An 18297-nucleotide genomic window follows, 5' to 3' on the forward strand; every position below is an offset into this window, starting at 1 on the left:
TTCTTGATTATCAAGTTAAGTATCTGGATTTAATCCAGGTAGGCAGGGTTTAAAATCTAGGACAAGAGCTTTGTATAGAAAATATGAAATGATGCACCTGAGTTCTTGAAGAGTAATTCTTGCATGACCTCACGGGAGACCTGGCAGGATTCCTATCGAGAAGCTGTGAGGTAGTCTAAGGTGGTGATAGAGGGAGTGAGTGAAAAGGGAGGGTACTGATGGGAGAGAGATTATGGATGTAGAATTGGGAGGTAACTGATGGGATATGATGGGTGAGAGGGAGGACTCCCATCATTTTAGTGTTTCCAGTTCCATGAGTTTGTAGAAGTTGTTTTCCAAAACACTGAGGACTTTATTAACAAAAGTTGAATCAAAACATATGCTTTCTTCACAGCAAATTAAACGTACTAACCTGAAGAAACCAAATTCTGAACGGACTGGTCATGGACTGAGAGTAAAGTTTAATCCTTTGGCTTTGCTCTTGGATGCATCTTTGGAAGGGGAATTTGATCTGGTGCAAAGGATAATCTATGAGGTGAGCTTCTAAGCATTAAGAAAGAGCCTGTTGTTATTCTGGGGACAGTGAGAAAAGAATCTTTGTACATTCACAACAAATATCATTTCTCTTAGGTAGAAGATCCCAGCAAGCCTAATGATGAAGGCATCACTCCTTTACATAATGCAGTGTGTGCTGGCCACCACCACATTGTCAAGTTCCTGCTTGATTTTGGTGTTAATGTGAATGCAGCTGACAGTGACGGATGGTAAGAATATTTGCTTGTTTATTCCATATAGAACTCTTACTGAATCAATTTTTAAAATTGACTGCTAAAGATTTTCCTTTGAGGAAAGCTTGAGTCATATTATAGTGGGAAACTGGTAAGAACATCAGATTTTTGGTCAAAAGAGAGATTGAATCCTCCTTCTGCTTCTTGCAGGCTCTATGACTTTGTGTCACTTAGCCCTTCTAAGCTTGAGTTTCCATAATTTATAAAATGAAGATTTAGGTGATATTGCTAAGCCGCCATTGGCTAATAGTGTAAGCTGCTATATAAGTAAATTATTATTAATAATTTGTCAATACCCATTTCAAAACTCTTTACTTAACATTTCTGAAAAAAAAATTCTCTTAAGATTATCTTGAATAGTTTGCTAATAGGTTCCATGCCATAAAAATTAATTATAAAATGTAGGTAAAGTACAAATAAGGATTATTGATAATAATATCTTAGAATTTCAGAGGGACCTTTCTTTGTTTCATCCTACAAGAAACTGAGGACCAGAGAAAGGGACTGAATTAATGATAAGGAGAGGACAGTAATTTAGCTTGTATGTCAAATATGCCTCGTGTTTCATATGTACACATCCATTCATTTGTTCGCTCACTTTGTTCTCCCTGCATGTGAAAATATCTGCTTTGCTTTCCCATCATCTATCTTGTTTCTCCTCCTCTGATTTCAGGACGCCTCTACACTGTGCAGCTTCATGCAACAGTGTCCACCTTTGCAAACAGCTGGTGGAAAGTGGAGCAGCAATTTTTGCTTCAACTATCAGTGACATCGAAACTGCAGCTGACAAGTGTGAAGAGATGGAAGAAGGCTATATTCAGTGCTCCCAGTTTTTGTATGGTAAGGTCCCTGTGTGTATGTAGTCAGGGAAAGGTAGGGTTGAGAGAGACAGAGAGAGTATGTGTAAAACCTTGTAGACATGGTTTTGGTGTCATTGAGTCAAGCAAGCACATTAACTTTCTCCTCAAGTTAACAAGATTCTGTAAGTCTTATAGGACTTTTCCTGTTTACCTTAGGAAGGTCACTGTGAAAGGAACTAAATACTACAGAGAAAGAGGGCTCCATGGACTTGTACAGCCGCCAGAGTGCTCAGTAACACAAACAAAGGTTATGAACCCCAACTGTGAGGAGGGCAAACCTAGTGCAGTTGTGCTCACAGCTCCCATCTAGAGTAGGACCATCTTGGGATTGCTGTGATTGTCAGCTTTTGCAATCATACTTGTAGAAGCAAAACAATGACCTTTATTTCTAGCACTTCATTGATAGCCCCCAAATATAGATGCTTTCAGCTCCTCTCCCCCTCCCACCCCTCTGGAAAACATTGACCTATTACATGCAGAGATTTATGTCTAGGGCTGAGAAAAGAACAATAGGCTAAGAGGTGGGGCAGAAAGGGAAGGATCCAAAAGTAAATAAAGCACAGCCTGTGCTCTCAAAGAGCTACATACATACTAAATATGGGAAGAAAAGTTCTTGGCTTATAAATATTTAGGACTCACACCAAAGAAGACACTCATTCTAGTAAAGATATTGGAACTTTTAACGTGACAAAAGTAGTTCTAATTCTCCTCCTTGATAAGGGATAATTCCAGTTTAATGTCATGTGCTACCTTTCTTTATGATCCTTACTGCCTGTGAACAGTGGTACAACCCTTATGATTTTTTTTTTTATTTTAAAAAGTTAGATCTTAGATTTTGAATACCTCAGCCTGATACTTTAGAACAGTGACACACTGTTGTCATAATTTCAGTGGGATATCTGTGAATGGTCTATCATTTTGTTAAAATTTAGGAAAGCCCATTATCCTCGAGTACTTATCTGCTCATTATTTATTAATATATTATTCATTATTTAAGTCTTCCTGATTTTTACATGAAATAATTAAATCTGGACTGCTCATTTATGGGTATCATGTGTGACTTCCTTAAACCTTTACCTCTGGAGCAGATTCATTCAGTAGTCTGAATATATAAAACCATGTGTCTCGGATACTCTTGCCTTTTATTGAACATTTATTTTTTGATAACAGGTGTCCAGGAAAAGTTGGGTGTGATGAACAAAGGAGTGGTATATGCACTTTGGGATTATGAAGCTCAGAACAGTGATGAGTTGTCATTCCATGAAGGGGATGCCATAACTATCCTGAGGCGTAAAGATGACAATGAAACTGAATGGTGGTGGGCTCGCCTTGGGGAAAGAGAAGGTTATGTGCCTAAAAACCTACTAGGGGTATGTGTCTTATTGTATATATTGTATAGTCTTCTTTTTCCTGTAGTATTCTCTGTCCCAAAGGTTGTTGACATTCATGTGATAAACATTAACTGCATTTATTGTTAGATTGTGAGGGGAATTTAGCAAATTATGGGAAGACACTTTCTAGACACAGTTCTTAGCTTTAAGAAAGAGAACTGAGATGTTTTCATTTTTCATTTTAATTATAAAAATGGCCTTTGCCTTTTATATGATTGGCATTTTATTGTTACTTTTAGATATGTGTATGTCGTTCTCTTGTCACCTTTTTACATAAAGCAAATAATGATTGTATCTGATGATGTGTATATTCTAGCCTAATAGTCTGTCCCTTGCCTTTCTGTGAGACTATTTTGTTATCTCTTAAAAAACCCTGTTCCCCTTAATTCAGGATTCTGTTTCCTTTTAGGAAGAGAATGGGCAGGTTAATCACTTTAATTACCTAATTTTAAAGCGACATTGAGAATGTTAGATTTCATCACAGCCCCATTTTTTGTTAATGTGCTTGTCTTTCGACAGCTTCTCCAATATATTAACTGCTACCATTTTTCAGGGTTATTTTTCCCGTTTTGCAAGACTCATATTTAATGATATTTAATGGAAAGACTTTTTTTTTTTATGAAGTTAAATTTCTTGACTTATCTCCATTGATTTTGTTTCTGCAAAATTTTTTGACTTTAACATGATTCAGATTGTCTTTGTCCCAAACAATGATTATAAATTTATTTAATGATTATAAATTCTTTCTTAAGTCTTAGGTGTGTCACACCTATCTGATGATATATACTTGCTGTTCTAATAAGTTTTTCCTTGTTAAAAATTAAAAAGTGATATTTTAACATTCAAATCACATCTACTTGGAAAGTATTACATTATACTTTTTCAGTAGTGATATGGGATAAAGCTAATTTTTGTGCAGTTGCTCTTCTGGATTTTTCAATACTTATCGTTCAGTAAAAAGTTCTGACTTCATACTAAATGTTCTAATCTAAATATTGATTAGGCTGCTGTTTTTTATTCTGTTCGGCTCTTTCCATTCAATTCTGATCTCTTTTTCTAGCCCTGAGTCTTTAGCTTTGACAATTAGTGCTTTATTACAGTTGGTTTTAGGCCTGGTAATATACCTAAGTGCAGAGCAATAGTGTCCAAAAGTTTTGGATGACGTGGGGAAGGGTATGTTCAACCAGAGTAGGGACTGCTTCTAATTTTTTGGAAAGGTATACGACTGCCCTGAGGTTCCTTAAAGGCACTTGTTAGTAATGTCATTTCCCACTTTTGTAACTGTTGGCTCAATTGAATTTTCTTTCTTTTTAGTTATATCCACGAATCAAACCTAGACAGCGAACCTTAGCTTGAACCTAGGGAGCAGTGCTGTTTTGCCATTGCCAGAAGTCACTGAAGACCTATCCTATCAAGAGAATTGAAGTTGGAGAACTCTCATTTTAATGGTGCTCTCATTAGCAGAAGAAACATCTGCAGTTTGTAAGTGAGGCCCTTCCTTCTAAATCTGCCAGCATCCATGCATGGTACTTATATGTCCACTAATTCTGTATTTTGCCAATTACATCATGTCAAAATAAAAGGCCTTCAAAATGATCACCCCCTGTTGCCAATAGAAATCCCATAAAGTAGTTAGTTGCCAAAATTAAATCATATACATGTAAAGAATTTCTTAGATCATAAAGTGTTCTAGAAATATCAGGTGATAGTCATTACTCAGAACTGAGAAAAGGCATTTGTGTACCCTCGGCATGATTGGAAAATTGCCCTAGGGGCTTTGAGGCCAACACATTTGGCTTTATTTATAACAATTGATTCCTTCAAAGCCATTGAAAATGGAGTTTTGGGCATTCAAAGAGTGGTTATGAAGTCTTAAAGTTCCCTATAGCTTCATGTGTTGTGCTTCTAAGCCCTAATTAGTCCCCATTTTGCTTAATTCTAATGCCAGTAAATAATTTTTTAAATTTTTAAACACATTCTTTCCAACTACATAAGACAGATTCCTGCAAACTATTTGCCAAGTCAGAAGCTCTCTATTGTAAAAACACTTTCCCTGTTTCCTTTTTCTCTCCCTACTACTCCCATCATGTCTTTATTTACCAAAGGATTTTTTTATGGGAATTTGTCAGTGTTAATTACAAAATGCAGGGTGTTCTGTCTTAGGTCTAGATTTTGATATCCTATTTTCATTTTTGTTGTGGGTCTGCCAGAGGATGTCATTCATTTCCATTGTTGATTTAAGTCTTTGTACTTCTTTGAGACCTCTGGTATAAAGGAGCTTTAAAAAAAAAAAAAAGTTTAAATGTATGATTTAATTTATTTGAAGAGCCTAACCTAAATAAGTTCCCTCACTTCCTGAGTTGACCAAGTTTATTTATAAAACCTTCACTGATTTATATGTGTTTCTTAATACTAAAAGTTTAAATTTGTTCTAAAACCTAAAAGCAGTCAGTAACACTGGAACTAAAGTCAAATTAAGTTGAGGTTTAAATAGATGGGAATAAAAAAGTTGAGCCAGAGTCAAGAGTTTGTGTAAGTGACTAAGGGATGCTGTGATAGTTGAAGGAGTGGACTAACACTGGGAATGTAACTCAGTGGCAGCATTATAGTGAAAAAAGGAAATGAATCTGAGATGGAAATTCTAGACAAGGGTAAAAAGATGGGTGCATTGAGCCAGGAGGATAGTTGCTATGGTTCTCGGTAGTCTTGTATCTAAAATGGGCCAGTTATGCAATAATATTGTCCCCTATTTTGTAGGTAAGAAAGAGGAAACTAAAGCACTTCACTGGAATTTGAATTATATTGTATATGCTTTTGTATACCAAAAGTATTTTTTTTATTTTATCTTTTGAGTTGTAGCCATGTTAAAAATGTTTCTCATTAAAGTGTAGGATTTTTTTCCATGTATGTCTTATGTATAATTTATATATGTATATCTCTATATATATCTCTATATAAAAAGTCAATGCAGTGCTGTAACTGAGTACATTTTAGCATTTACTTGTGTGTGTGTGTGTATATATATATATATACATATATATATATTGTGGTGATGGAAAGTAAAAGGATATTGTTCAAAAAAACTTGCTGTATGAATGTGACAGAATCACTATTTCTAAGAGCTTTGATAATTAATGCGAATTCTGATGTAAATGTGCACAAATAAACTATGGTTATCCCTGACTTGGGTCTAAATGTGTCTATATATGCATTTTCTTGAAATGGAAAAAGTATCTCTGAAGTCTGTTCTGACTCTTTGAACCAGGAATTTCTTCTACACTATTTTCTGCCAAATAGGGCAGTTTTTTCTCCTAGAGCTGATTTTTGATTGTTACCTCAGACATAGTCTCCTAAATATTAATAATAAACAGATATAAACTTATTTCAATTACAAAGTTTAGACTTAAAGATCTGGGTTATAATCCCAGTTCTACTATTAACTACCTATATTTTTGTCACTGAATCACCTCCCATTTCTGGACTTTCGCTTTCTCATTGGTAAATTAAGACTGTACTGAAGATCTGCAAGTAGTAGTTAAAAAGACAAAAATGGAGCATCACTAATTAATTTTTCAAAATAGTTTTTAATCATGTTTTACGCACAAATTGCTGTACAATCATTTTAATCAAGTGAAAAGTACAAAACCTGGACCATAAAAGCGACAAACTTTCAGTAAGACGTATCAAAAGTTTGTTTGGGTCCAATTAGTGACATCATAAAAGAACATTATATAAAACAATCTAAGGCAGGTTCTATTGGCAATGAATAGCTCAACATCAGGATATTTCACCTCCAAATACAAAGCAAAAATCCTGAGTGATTTACCCCATAACAATGCAAAAAAGTACATTGAAATGACCTACTAGTAAGTATCCTATAAGTAAACCCAGTATATATTATATAAACATGGTATAGATTATACTAAAAATACCTGATAGTTTAAACAGTAGTGTGGGGTCAGATTCTTTTCCAGCCCATAAGTACCAATGAAATAAAGTATACAAAGTCAGATGTGAAGCTGTATTTAAAGCATTAATAAACTGTATACATATTGCACTAGATCAATGAACACTTAGGTTTTTCCAAATACTTTTTGATTGCATTTCCCAGCACTTACAGAATTAATCAGCTGTGAACATATATAGGGAGTTTCATAGAGCTTCTCAAATACTTCCATGATTATTGGTCCCGGGATTCATAAAGGAGTTTGGCTGCCTATATTGCAATGAAAGAAGAGTAAAGACTGTGTTTAATAGCTAACTCATAGGTCAGGAGCATCAGAAGCAAAGAAAGGCAAAACTAAACGTTTGTAAATATATTTCTCTTCACACTCTGGTGTACAGCAGCCAAACCAAAGATCTATTTAATATAAAGTAGAAAATTAGCTGTCTTAACCAATCTGAGTCACATGTAGAAACTCAGACTATTCATATGTAACTGAACTGACTTAGGCAACATTTTACTTTTTACCTACACACAAATTTCTTCATCAGTAAAAATGAGGATAAAACACTATGACGTGTTGTTATCAGTGAAGGAAAAGTGCTTATGATGTGATCTTTCTTTTCCAAGTCCTTGTAGATTTGGGACTAGTGACTCTGCTATCTTTAGAACAACTTAACTGACAAAAATAAAAGTACAACAATTGCTACTTGTGGTTTTCTGAAAACATCTTATTAAGTTCCATTTCTTCTCTCTCTTGGGTGTGTGAGGCAATTGGGGTTAAGTGATTTGCCCAGGGTCACACTAGGAAGTGTTAAGTGTCTGAAGCTGAATTTGAACTCGGATTCTCCTGACTTCAAGGCCAATGCTCTATCCACTGCACCATGTGGCTGCCCTCCACTCCACTTCCTTTTGAAATGAATATAGAGATGCTTGTTTTTACTGAGTAAGAGCCTTCCCAGATCAACTGGATCCACTGTGCATTTTTTAAAACCAATAGAGACCTTGCTCTTATTATCATTTAAAGCCTGGATTGTCCTAACTCAATGAATTTTCAAGTAGCCTATTTCTTTGTAAGCAAGGAACTCAATTAAGGTGGGCAACTGTCTTGTTTAACCTGGTGACATGACAGCAGAATGGAAGGACTGTTTACTCTGCCCATCTTCCAGCTATTCAGCTGTTGTTGTTTCTGATTTATTCGAACATGTGCCACTTTCCTCTGACACCCAAATAACTTAAAGCTCTTACCAAGTGGAAGACTTAATCCTTGTCTCCTAATTAAACAGCAATGAGTAGGTAACAATTATCTTTGCTTTGGAAAATCCCCTTTATATTAAACAGATATATTAAATATTATATTAAACTAGAAAAGCGCAATTTTAGCCAAAAAAAAAATTTGGGGGGGGAGGGGAAGTGCTTTAGTATTATTATAGTCTTATTCTTATAACATAACTTTTCCCCAAGAGGCTTTGTATAACCCTCTTAAACCTTCTGTTGGGTACCACCTAGCCAGCTGATAGGAAAGTGAATGCTTTACAAAGTACCTTATGCATGGCTGCTAACCAGGTGGCTGACTGCTTTTTGTTAGAGTTTGAGTCTTCACTGGCAGTGAACTTCATCTGGGTTACATCCTGAGCCCCTGGTTCCTTGTATTGAAGAAGCATACCAGTGGCTCGAGTATTGCCTCCTGAAAAAGAAGATAAAAGGCCTTCCCTTAATTAACATCAGTTAAGTGTGGAGTCCCTTTTTCTGAGGAGCAAATACTTAACTCAAGGTGGTAAGTCAGTATGCCTGTCTCCTTACCTGTTCAAGGTATTTACTTAAATGCTGAATTTGCTCCTTCTATAGAACACCAAGGCCTTATTTCATGCTACTTTTAAAACATGGTTTGCTCTTCTAAAAAAGTATCTCTACCATGCCATGATGTTTCTTAAGTAGTAAAAGATATCTGATAATAGCTATGAAACTCTCTGCTAACACACAAATGAACTTCTATTTTACTTCACTGGAAGCCCTCAACCACCTAAGCTTATCTAATCTGGTGAGCCGTTCCCTTTGAAATGGACTAATGTTAGCATTCTTGTTTTTTGTATAATTGTTTCTGGATTTAGGATAGTTTAAAGCTGGCAGCTCTATTCTTCCCTGCTCTCTAGCAATTAGTAATTTTAGGGTGAGTAGGACACAAAAGTTACTTAGATAGATGAAGCCTCTGAAGTTAAGACACTTCTTTAAAACCCACAAGATGAAACAGGTGCCCTTTTAGGGTTAAAGGAATTGGACCATATGTAATCTTTTTCCATGGCTGATGGCTTGGATATTGGGAACTGATCCAAAATGCGGAGCTGTGGAGCCAAATGTCACTAGAAAAGAAGGTATTCTGTGGTAGTTAAAAAAGCTAACATCTTGGGCCACAATCCAGGAATAAGGAAAGCCTTAGGCAGGCCTCCCATGACATGCTGTGCTAAATTTTCGATGCCACACTTTAAAACATTAATAAGCTGAAGACTATGAAGAGGGCGAGCATGATGCTGAAGGACAGTGAGTGTATGTCATATAAGAATCAGTTCAAAGTCTGAAAAAAAGACAAAAAACAGGACCAATATTTTTAAGTCTATGAAGTACTATCATGTAAGACTAAGTATTATTTTTGTTTCATTCAGTCAGGCAGAGCCAGGGGCTATGGATGGAAACGGCATAAGCAAATAAAGCTTGATACAGAAAAAAACGATATAGGAATATTTAGGGGGCAGAGCCAAGATAGTGGAGAGTAGAAAGGAATATCCAAAAAGTGGAATGGGTTGCTTTCGGAGATGGTACAGTCCCCTCCCCCCATCTTGTTTTGCTTTTTGTGGCAGAACCTCTCTCTCCCACTGGCCAATTCCCTAAGCTTCAGAATACAAAGGAAAACTACCTTAGGGGCAGAACACATGGCTGCAAAGTAGCTGGAATAATAACATTTTTGCTGGGTACAATAAACTCCAGAATAGACTGAAATGTTAGTTCTATTAACAAAATTACTGAGTATTATTAGAAACCTGAGGCAGAGAGCAAAGATAGAAAGAAAGCAATAAAAAGAAACCTGTCTTCTTGAGTCGGGAGAATGCCCTCTCTCCTGTGTACCTTTTTATTTTATTTTTTAAAATTCTTACTTCCCTGGGAGAAGTTCTCTTAGGAACTTTTTTCTGGCCATCTGCCCTCAAAAACTGGTTTTAAAGAGTCAGAAATCAAGACAACTGCTTCTGGATTCTCTTTTTTTCTTCTGACAGAAAACAAAACATAATAACCAAATCTCAACCTGATAGTAGATAAATGCATTTAGAACATTAGTCCTTGCTTTTACATGTGTTCTTAGAAAAGATGTACAAAGAAAAATTTTTACATATTTCTAATTAGGACACTTATAGCAGGAATTCCAAGGTGCCCTTCTTTTTAAGAAAAAAAAAAAAAAAACCCTAATGTATCTTATCAATGTGAATTTTTAAAATTGGGTTTGTTTGGAACAAGATGCATATAAACATAGAAATTAAAATAGCCACCAGATGGTGCTAGTACCTACTTCTAAAACATGGATTCCAGCTGTGTGTCCCAGTCATACATGTACAGAATTTACTACAATGGGCAAGTTTCTCCCATACTGCTGACTCTTGCTTTCCTTCTCTGCAAAATGAAGGTATGAATTCTGGCTCTTACATTTATTTGCTCCAAGCCCTGAGCCAAGCCTTCCTGTCCACTTTCCTGTCTCTAGTTCCATTTCCTAATTTGATGTAAAGATAGAAAGGAAAAAAAGGGGAGGGGGGTCTAATCTTGCATCCATAGCCTCTCCATTTTTTCCTATAGTTCACCCAGAGGATACTAGTATAAGCGGAAGCTTCCTACTTAAGTTAGAGGACACTTTGAAAAAGTCACAGAGCTCTGTTTTAAACTTTTCTTCCTGATGTGTGAAGGTGTTGGATAAGATGATCTCTAGAATGTCGTTCAGTCATAGGTGATCCTGTGACCTGTCCAAATCACTAGTGTTCCTCTTTTGGGTTCAACAGCTAGGATCTTAATTTGGAGAGCAGGGCCTTGAAAGACAGAAGAACACAAGAAAGTTGTGATGGGAGGAAAAATCTAGATGAAAAGTGGGAGGAAAAGGAATGAGGGTCCATGATGGGGTACTCTGGACAGCAGAGAACACCACTGGGTAAAATGGATGAGGCAGTTATGGAACTGTTCAACACAATATAGCCTAAAACAGGACCTTGCAAAGGGTTAATATTCAACAAGCATTTTTGGAAAAATAAATGAATCAAATGTTTTAAGTTCCATTCTTTCTAAATAATGTAGATACAATCTTCTCAAATAGTCAAAGAAGGGAATTAAAGTGTAATTGCACACAGAATCTTTATAGGAATCATCCATAGTAAACAGAAGGAAGGAAGTGGGGTTGGGGAAGAGGGGAGGAGATCACAAAAGCATGCTGTGGGTACGGAGGCTCACATTAACAGTGCTGACCTTCAGTAATATGTTGACTCTCCAGGAGGCTGGTATAAGTGTGAATATCTTTTTCTACATCAAGAAGATAGGCAGGCAGTGAAGAAGAAAGAGTAATCAAGAGACCCATCAGAAAACAGAAAGCAAGGTTGGTTAAGTTACATGAATTTGTTGACCTACCCATTTCACGAGTTCCAAATGCTAACAATTTTCAAGTAAAAAGGGGCATAAAATAGGAATAAAATACAAATGGGAAAAGATTCATATCTAATCAAGTATTACCCAAATATATGAGGAAAACAGATAAAAGGAATGTTACAAATTCAGACCTCAATTCAGAAATCCCATTATAAGTCAAAGTTGCCTTCTTGAGGAATGAGGGCCTGATGCCCTTAGAGCTCCAGTCTCAATTTTAATTGAATAGAAAATGAAATGGAACATCAAAGGACTTAGTCAAAGGAAAAATCAATATAGAAGTACTTTGATATTTGCAAAACGAACAGATCAATAGAATCCATGGAAGCCTGTATTTTTTCTCCCTTAAAACTATAATGACTTTAATACTTATCTATGTTTTAATTTATTATTTAAAAAGATAAATGCCTATACTCTATTGCCTTTTAAAGGGCATGAATAAAAAGATCAATTTTTATTCAAAGATGTGAATTCTATAAACATTAACAAATCCTGTTCATTAGCAGTTTGAAATTAACATTTACCTCCAGGAGTAAAGCCCTCGGTAAGTATCTGAACAGTTGAAATTTGAGCAATTTCAATTTCATAATGGCTATCTCCATCCAGAAATAGGTATCTGCAGAAAATAAAATACAAAGTTTTCCAAATCAAGCTAATTTTCTTTATATTCATGTAGTAGATACGGACGTGAAGGTTACATGTTTTTAGCAGTGCTTCTAAGTAACAAGATTCTATTCCAAAGTAGAATGCAGCCCAATATCTTAGTATATAAGATAACAGAATTCTTTCCCTCCTCTGGTCAGATATACTGCAAAAGTAAATGATGAGGCAGGTGAAAAGAACAGTGGGCTTGAAGGTCAGAAGACTTCTAGATTCAGATTTCAGCTGCTGATACCTGGGCAATCTTAGGAAAATGATTTGACTTTTCCTCCCAATCTGAGTCAAGTCAGGCCAGATCTTGAATTCTTTCCAATTATAACTATATAGTATCTATCAGTATAGAGTAGAGCATTCCCATCTTTAGCTTTGCAATCTACATCTTCTAAATTCAGAAGGATCCTGTTAGGGATAAGAAACCTATGGTTTGAATGACCTTTCTGTATGATCATTTAATAATGTGATTTTAGTACTACAGTGAGTCTTGGGCTCCTTGGAGTAATATTTGGATTTGAATGAAATAAGTTTCTTTACAGCAAAAAACTGTTATGTCTGAAGGAGCCAAATTAGCTACAACAAAGAGTTTTGTAGGCCATGTTCTCATTGTAAGAGGCTTTAACACACGGAGACAGATGGTTAACAGAAATGTTAAAGATACTAATAAATATCACTCACTATTGCCTTCCAAATCTGCTCTTTCTAACTTGCCTCACTCAATACTATTATGATAACTTGCATTTCTACAATGTGTTTCAGAACAAAACACATTTTCCTCATTGCTGTTTTCTGAGACAAGTAATCTTAAGTTTTATCTTCCCTATGGTCTATGAAAAAAACTCCAATAAACTGAGGCTCAGAAAATCATTGTCAATTCTTTTGCCAATCACTATCCCCACACTATCTTTAAATAATTTCCCCCTCAATAATCTTCTCAAACCCCAATTTTCCATTTTCTTATTTTTTGTTGCATCAAGACAAAATAAGTGAAGATAAGGAGGCTGGAAAACAATGAATACGCGTGTGTAGGCAAGATCAGGAGACTTCAATTCTGTACAGCAACTCGGAAACATCTGGTATTTTAGCATACAGCCAGTGACATCCTTAGACCAGAACTAATCTCACCCCATGACGAATTTGTTGCCTAAATGTTACATATTCTTAGAGCAGGAGAGTTATATAAATCAGGAAGCAAGTTAAAGTACTTCTAGAATTCACAGAAATGGTGTAGTGGGGAGAAAGCATTGGGAGTCAGAAACTTAAATAGGGCCCTACTTCCACTGAGAACTGGCAAAGCCATGTCACCTTAGCTTTGGTTTTCTAAACTAAAATGAGATAATACTACTAGTATTTCCTATTTAATAGGATTGTTGCAAACTTTAAACTTTGTATAAAGTGAATATTATTGCCCAATAATTTCTTCACAATCACTTTATTAAAAGTAGCAGCACAATAAGTATTCTAACCATTTTAAAAGAAGCTGAGATTCAGAGAAATGACCCCAAGGTCACAGAGCTGGTAATAAATGTCAGAACTAGAACTTGAATCCAGGGCTTCTGACTTATAACTCTTTATGCCAGAGTCTCAATATTTGCATCTAATTTGGAACTGAGTGGATTGGACAAGAGGATACAGAACATCTCACAAGCTCTAAAGATAGCAATATTTCTTACCTCTGATTATTAGAAAGACGACACACCATTAATTCAGATTCTTCTGATGTTCCTAGTGTTACAGAGAAAGTAGCTCCTTGAAACAAAGAAATTTAAGAGAAAATACTTATAAGCTTATTAGCTTTTTCTTTTTTTTGTCAGGCAAAAGGAAAAAAATTCTATATCCCCAGTTACTTTTGTATAGATAGATATTCTATTAAGTGTTCATTTTAAAACAGTTCTTTTACTTTATAAGCTGTCTGATAAAGCAACAAAATAAAATTAAAGGTTTTAGGAAAACAATATTTAATATTTGACAAATGTTAAAAGTTGGTTTTATTTTTACATTATCTGTATTTTCCAAAATATCTCTTCCCTCCCACACAGAGCTATTCGTTATAAATCATAGGAATGTACTGGTAGGTACATTCATTAAGCAGCTCTTACATGCCATGCACATGCTATTGGTGGTGCATTCATTGAGCACCTACTATATGCCATGCACTATGTGTCAGGAGATGACAATACAAAAACTTCTGTTCTAATAATCTTTATAACAAAGAATCGTAAAGAGGAAAAAAAACAGTTCAGCAAAAATAATATCAACCAAGTCTTCTCTAATGTGTCCTATTCCACTGCTAATCTTCCACTTCTGCAAAAATGGTAGGGAGATATCTTCTCATATGTCTTAGTTATTATAATTTCACAGCATCCGATTCTAATTTTTTTTATTATTTCCAGTTACAGTATTTTAGTCATTGTGTATATTTTCTTCCTGTTTCTGCTTACTTCCCTTTATATCAATTCATGTCTTCCCATGCTTCTTTGCATTTATCACTTTTTACAGTACTGAAATACTATATACTGTATTACTAGCCATTTCCTCAATCAATAGAAATTTTGAGACCTTTATTACTATAAAAAGTATTGTTAAAAATATTTTGGTGTATATATGGATTACCTGCTCTCTTGGGGAGGGGATAGGAGGGAGAAGAGGGAGAAAAATTTGGAATACAAGGTTTTGCAAAGGTGAATGTTGAAAACTATCTTTGCATGTATTTGGGAAAATAAAATACTATTAAAATTAAAAATATTTTGGTATTTGTGTGATCATTTTGTCACTGGCCTCCTTAAGATAAATGTTTAACAGTAAGACTTCTTTGTTGTTTTTCAGAATGACTGGGCTAACTCAGTTCTGCTAGACATCAATTAGTGTTGCTAACTTTTCCCAAATCTTGCAACATTAATTATTCTAGTTGCCTATCATCTATGCTAATGTCCAGAGTATGAAGTAAAACTTTAGAGTTGTTTTTATATACATTCTCTTATTATTAATGATTTGAAACACTTTCTCCCCTATAATTCCCATTTTCATAATGTAATAGAAGCTATGGTAAAGTTTGCTTAAGATATCCTTTTTAACTGAGATACCACTACACACTTGTCAGATGGGCTAGAATGACAGGTAAAGATAATGCGGAATGTTGGAGGGGATGTGGGAAAACTGGGACACTGATACATTGTTGGTGGAGTTGTGAACACATCCAGCCATTCTGGAGAGCAATTTGGAACTATGCTCAAAAAGTTATCAAACTGTGCATACCCTTTGACCCAGCAGTGTTACTACATCTCAAAGAAATCATAAAGAAGGGAAAGGGACCTGTATGTGCACAAATGTTTGTGGCAGCCCTGTTTGTAGTGGCCAGAAACTGGAAACTGAGTGGATGCCCATCAGTTGGAGAATGGCTGAATAAATTGTGGTATATGAATATTATGGAATATTACTGTTCTGTAAGAAATGACCAGCAAGATGATTTCAGAAAGGCCTGGAGAGTCTTACATGAACTGATGCTGAGTGAAATGAACAGGACCAGGAGATCATTATATACTTCAACAACAATACCACATGAGGATCAATTCTGATGGACGTGGCCATCCTCAATAATGAGATGAACCAAATCAGTTCCAACAGAGCAGTAATGAACTGAACCAGCTACACCCAGGGAAAGAATTCTGGGAGACAACTAAGAACCATTACATAGAATTCCCAATCCCTCTATTTTTGTCCACCTGCATTTTTGATTTCCTTCACAGGCTAACTGTACACTATTTCAAAGTCCGACTCTCTTTGTACAGCAAAATAACTCTTTGGGCATGTATACATATATTGTATTTAACTTATACTTAAACATATTTAACATGTATTGGTCAACCTGCAATCTAGGGGAAGGGATGAGGGGAAGGAGGAGAAAAATTGGAACAAAAGGATTTGCAGCTGTCAATGCTGAAAAATTACCCATGCATATATCTTGTAAATAAAAAGCTATAATAAAAAAAAAATAGAAAAAAAAATCTGATACATTTGTCAAGCAACTTGTCCAGTGTTACACAGGCAGCATAGTATCACTGATATTGTTTGAACTCAATTATTCCTTATTGCAAACTTAGCTCTCTATATACATATAATAGTGTACTATTTAAAATTTGAGGTTCTGAACTTGGATTTTTTAAATATACATTTTGATGCCTTAAAAAAAAAGATGCTTTTTATAATTCACATCCCCAAAGTGGCTACATGTGTGAATTTCAGAGAGATTCATAAATTCAAATGAAAGAAAAACCAATATTCAAATCACACATTCATAAATATACACATACACAGAGTCCCAAAAGTTTAAATTCCATTTATCTTGGGCAATGATAGTGTTATGCCACAGTTCCCTTTTACTGTTCTGCCTTAGTTTCCCCTAAATTGTTCTGCCTCAGTTTCCCTGAATTGTTCTCAGTTCCTAATTATTCTGCTCAATCCTGCAACACCACCTCTCCTTCATGATGATCCAGATAAGGAGAAAGACCTTCTATCTTAGACATCATGACCCTAGACCTTCCCCCCACTTATCAGAATGTTCAGTGCCTCCCCCAACCTGTCATTGTTCTTCTTGATCCCACCTTATCAGAATGTCCAGTACCTCCCCCCACCCTGTCAGAACCAGATTGATCATCTGTTCCACTCTCAGTACTCTGGCTCTGCCCTTGTCTCAGTCTACCTCCTGGTAGCTTGGAACCACATGCATATATATGTCATTGAGAACTCCCATTAGCTGCTGGATGCTGGATTCTTGGAGATGATAGTCTCATTCAGCCCTGGGACCAAACCATGAATCCATATGGTCCCAGTAAAATCTCTCTCTTTCAAATAAAATATTAAAAACTCTCTAATCTTTATCTTGCCTCGGTTTCTCCAGCATTACATTAGCCAGAAATTTCTTTCTCAAAGGGGTGGGATGGGGGATGGCATGTGTGTTTGATGGGGGTATGTTCCCTTTTGAAATTAACACTCTGAAATTCTGTCCCCTTTGATTCCTGACCCTCCCAAGCTCCATGGAGTCTGTGAGAGAGCTACTCAGACTGGGCCATTTCTAAGGCAAATCACCTCCATTGATAGCCAGATCTCCATTCAAATTCAGGCTGAAAAAGCCTTCAAAGTTATTTCAATTGGGAGATCCTACTTTGATCAGTTCAAACTGTCCCTAGCCCCCCACCAAGATCTGCTCTTTCATTTTTTTTGCAGAATTTCCAAAGCAGTACCCTGCCTGCTGAGAAGACACTCTCTTCTCAGTACTAGCCTCCATTTCCCTAATAGGATTTTGCCACTAAAGAAGTCAGTTTTTTGTAGTTGTTTTTTTTTTTTTTAAATAGCAAAGCTGACCTTATCCAACAATAAACTTCCATTTTTGCCACCTAAAATTCTTCGGGTTCGTGAATTCTTTCATGAACTCTCTCTCTGCCATTAGACTCCATCATATTCATAGACACAAGGTATCCCACAAACCATTATTGGAGAAATTTCTAGTTTTCACTGTCCAGGACAAAATTAATAGTTTATATACATGTAATAATAAAATTTCAGTCATCTAAAGATTAGTCTTCCAGAACTAGAATTAGATGTGGAGTTCAAGAAAAAAAAATTTTTTAAAGGTCTGGCAATCAAGAAGCTTATGGACAACTACAACACTGAAAGCACATATAAGAGGCAAAAAGCGCTTGATACTTCAGAAGTACATGGACCTAAGACTAAAAGCCCCTGGGGAAACAAGGTGAAAATAACAACAAGCTGCTGTTGACAGTGTATAAATCTACATAGTTGTTTATCTTGTTTGGTTTTTATTCAAAGTTAAGTGCACAATAAACATTTAGTGGTATGCAAAATACTTAAGGATTAAAAATCACTAATAGTTTAATTCTGTGACAACAATAGTCCTATGTAAGGGCTCTTACTGACTTAGAATGTCTATGAGACAGTTTGAAATAATTTCCCCATCTTCAGTTAATCCTTGCCTT

The 18297-nt window shown here is 35.8% G+C and overlaps 2 protein-coding genes across 6 annotated transcripts in view; one reads left to right on the forward strand and one right to left on the reverse strand.

Annotated features, from left to right (window-relative positions):
* Positions 1-6222, forward strand: part of PPP1R13B (protein phosphatase 1 regulatory subunit 13B) — a 120081-nt gene extending 113859 nt beyond the window's left edge. For all 5 annotated transcript variants that reach the window (XM_031953156.1, XM_031953158.1, XM_031953155.1 and 2 more), the window contains 5 exons: positions 395-535; positions 631-764; positions 1462-1628; positions 2819-3018; positions 4354-6222. In XM_031953156.1, the coding sequence (XP_031809016.1) occupies positions 395-535; positions 631-764; positions 1462-1628; positions 2819-3018; positions 4354-4395 (684 nt within the window). In that variant the 3' untranslated portion in view covers positions 4396-6222. The remainder of the gene's footprint in view (positions 1-394; positions 536-630; positions 765-1461; positions 1629-2818; positions 3019-4353) is intronic.
* A 385-nt stretch (positions 6223-6607) lies between these two features.
* Positions 6608-18297, reverse strand: part of ZFYVE21 (zinc finger FYVE-type containing 21) — a 32322-nt gene continuing 20632 nt past the window's right edge. The window contains 5 exon segments of the mRNA XM_031953177.1: positions 6608-7255; positions 8527-8669; positions 11477-11530; positions 12175-12266; positions 13978-14053. Coding sequence (XP_031809037.1) covers positions 7220-7255; positions 8527-8669; positions 11477-11530; positions 12175-12266; positions 13978-14053 — 401 coding nt within the window. The 3' untranslated portion in view covers positions 6608-7219.

The sequence above is a fragment of the Sarcophilus harrisii genome, chromosome 2, assembly GCF_902635505.1.
Source record: "Sarcophilus harrisii chromosome 2, mSarHar1.11, whole genome shotgun sequence".
Classification (NCBI taxonomy): Eukaryota; Metazoa; Chordata; class Mammalia; order Dasyuromorphia; family Dasyuridae; genus Sarcophilus; species Sarcophilus harrisii.